Source organism: Loa loa, assembly GCF_000183805.2.
Source record: "Loa loa unplaced genomic scaffold supercont3.797, whole genome shotgun sequence".
Lineage (NCBI taxonomy): Eukaryota > Metazoa > Nematoda > Chromadorea > Rhabditida > Onchocercidae > Loa > Loa loa.
Genome location: NW_018108977.1, coordinates 4,588 through 6,739, shown reverse-complemented (window position 1 = coordinate 6,739; position 2,152 = coordinate 4,588). Strand labels below are relative to the sequence as shown.

General features: G+C 37.2%; 1 protein-coding gene across 1 annotated transcript; it reads right to left on the bottom strand.

The window, feature by feature from the left end:
- Positions 1-448: 448 nt before the first annotated feature.
- On the bottom strand, positions 449-1,446 carry LOAG_18979 (small heat shock protein). The gene is made up of 2 exons (XM_020451638.1): positions 1,227-1,446; positions 449-975 (listed from the first exon to the last, which is right to left on the bottom strand). Exons 1-2 carry the CDS (start codon positions 1,407-1,409, stop codon positions 616-618), a joined length of 543 nt encoding a protein of 180 aa, XP_020304562.1. The 5' UTR covers positions 1,410-1,446; the 3' UTR covers positions 449-615.
- Positions 1,447-2,152: the final 706 nt, after the last annotated feature.

Here is a 2,152-nt window from a genome sequence, read left to right as displayed (position 1 = left end):
AATAATGAGCAGATCTTGTCACGACTGAGGATAATTGCCGCTTCATCGGATGATAATGGTTATCTTTATTACTCAACTCTTCAATCATCTCTCTGAAATATTCAGAACATGAACTGAGAACAGTTTCTAAATGTCTGCTTGCCATCAAAATACAGTAAAAGGAAATCATTTTATTGAAGAACTAATAAAGAATAAAACATTGATAGGGATAAAACACATAATAAACCATTTGATGATACAGTACGGGACGACGAAACGAATAAATATGGAATGTTTCAAAAAAAGACAGCTAATTGCTTTTGTAATGAAATAAAGTGAAACAATTCAAGAAAAAAGCGTCTGATAAAAACATGAAAATTAAATTTCTTTACATATTTAGGGACGAAAAATTGAAGATGCATAAAATCTAAATTCATTTAAATAAGATTTTTCGTTCGAGAGGAACTGGCAGAACTATAAGTGGAAAGGGTCGATAAGGATCATAGAAAATGGGGAAAGTTACTGCTGTCCAAAAAGACGGAGGAGTGATCATATCCATCTTCAAATTCCTTTAATAAAACATTTTCTCTTTATAATATGTACAAAAAAAAAAACAGTGGCATGTTGATAAAACTTTCATTTTGACTGTTCCGTACTATTCGATGTCGATTTGTCACCTGCTTCCGGTTCTTTTGGGGATGCCCGAATAGGTATGTTGCGTGCTGCAGGTGTGCCGACAGTTGTTTTGGCCGCACAAATTGTCAATACCCCTTTATCGGACAAATGTGATTCGATGGTGTCAGGTTGTACTTCTTCTGGCATAACATATTTTCGAACGAAGTGACGTTCGATACTACCATGTCCTGATTGATCAGTACGCTCCTTGTGATGACCCTCAATAGTTAATTCACGATCTCGAACCGACACCGAAAGTTCCTTGGGATGGAAATGGGAAACATCAACTTGAACTCCAAACTTGTCCTTCTCATCCAATACCTGAAACTTATAACACTTGAAACTTCTTGAAAGAAACTTCTGCGATCTACTACCTCACACACTAAGTGATCAGACGGATTTTGGGACAACGAAAACAAAAAAAGGACAAAGAGGACGATATTTTGTGCGGCTATGATCATATTTCCATAAACTCTTCGCACCTAATTCAATTGCTCATGTGTTTAAAGCATGAACGTTACATATATCTAACCTAAACATAGAGGAAATGCCAAATTAAAAGTTACGATTACCTCGCCAAGCGCGTTTCCGATATTACATTCGTTCAATATCGGCTGATGTAGCCAATATGGTGCGACACTTTGCAGCGGTCGATATGACCTGTCATCGAATGTGTTGTCGAGGAGATTTACTATGAAACGTTCCATCGGTGAGGTATAGAAATAATCGCGAGGATTATAGCGGAAAAGTGACATTTTTCAGTTTATTGAATGATAGCCGAATTCTTCTAAAGTTAGAGATAATTGAAAAAAAATAATTAAAACTCGAAAAACGTCCGACCAATCGAAATTACACAACTAGCCAATGCAGAAGATATGAATGAATTAGTATAAATACGGGCAAGGACGCAACAGGTACTGTAAGCCTTGCTGGCCTAGTATAAGGAGTAAAAATGGGAAATGTTAGAATACATTTATTAACTCGCTTGCTGATAAATTAACTGATAGAATAGAAAGAAGAAAATTATCCGTCTAATCTGTAAGGATAATCCTGTCATCCTAATGCTTACTATATCAGACGATCCAACCCACTACCAATAGGACATATGCAGCCTTAGGCTAATCTCGAACCACTCAGAATTTGGTCAAATAACTACTTAAATAATTTGAAAGAAAACAACTGAGAAAAGGAAAGGGTGGAAAGAACCGTCCGGTGAATTATCGTCCTTTGCTCGACCGGATAAGAGTGATGGCAGTAAAGGGAAATATTGCATGATTCCTTGGCTAAATCCGGTTGACAGATCAAAGTGTCAGATGGTCCCAGTTCCGTTTATATAGCCTTTCGATCGGAATTTTCCAGCAACTTCGAGCAAAAATCTCTGTTCATATATCGATTAAATCTATTGTGTCTGCCATCATCCCTTGTTAAAGTGCAAAGCACATTCTAGAACCGTCTGGAAGGCCATGTTTTGCTGTGTCTGCTGTCTCTTGTGGAAGTG

Coding starts and splice junctions, on each gene's coding strand:
- LOAG_18979 (XM_020451638.1), bottom strand. CDS start 1,409: ATGTCACTTTTCCGCTATAATCCTCGCGATTATTTCTATACCTCACCG. Junction 976..1,226: donor TCGGAAACGCGCTTGGCGAG/GTAATCGTAACT, acceptor TATAAGTTTCAG/GTATTGGATGAGAAGGACAA.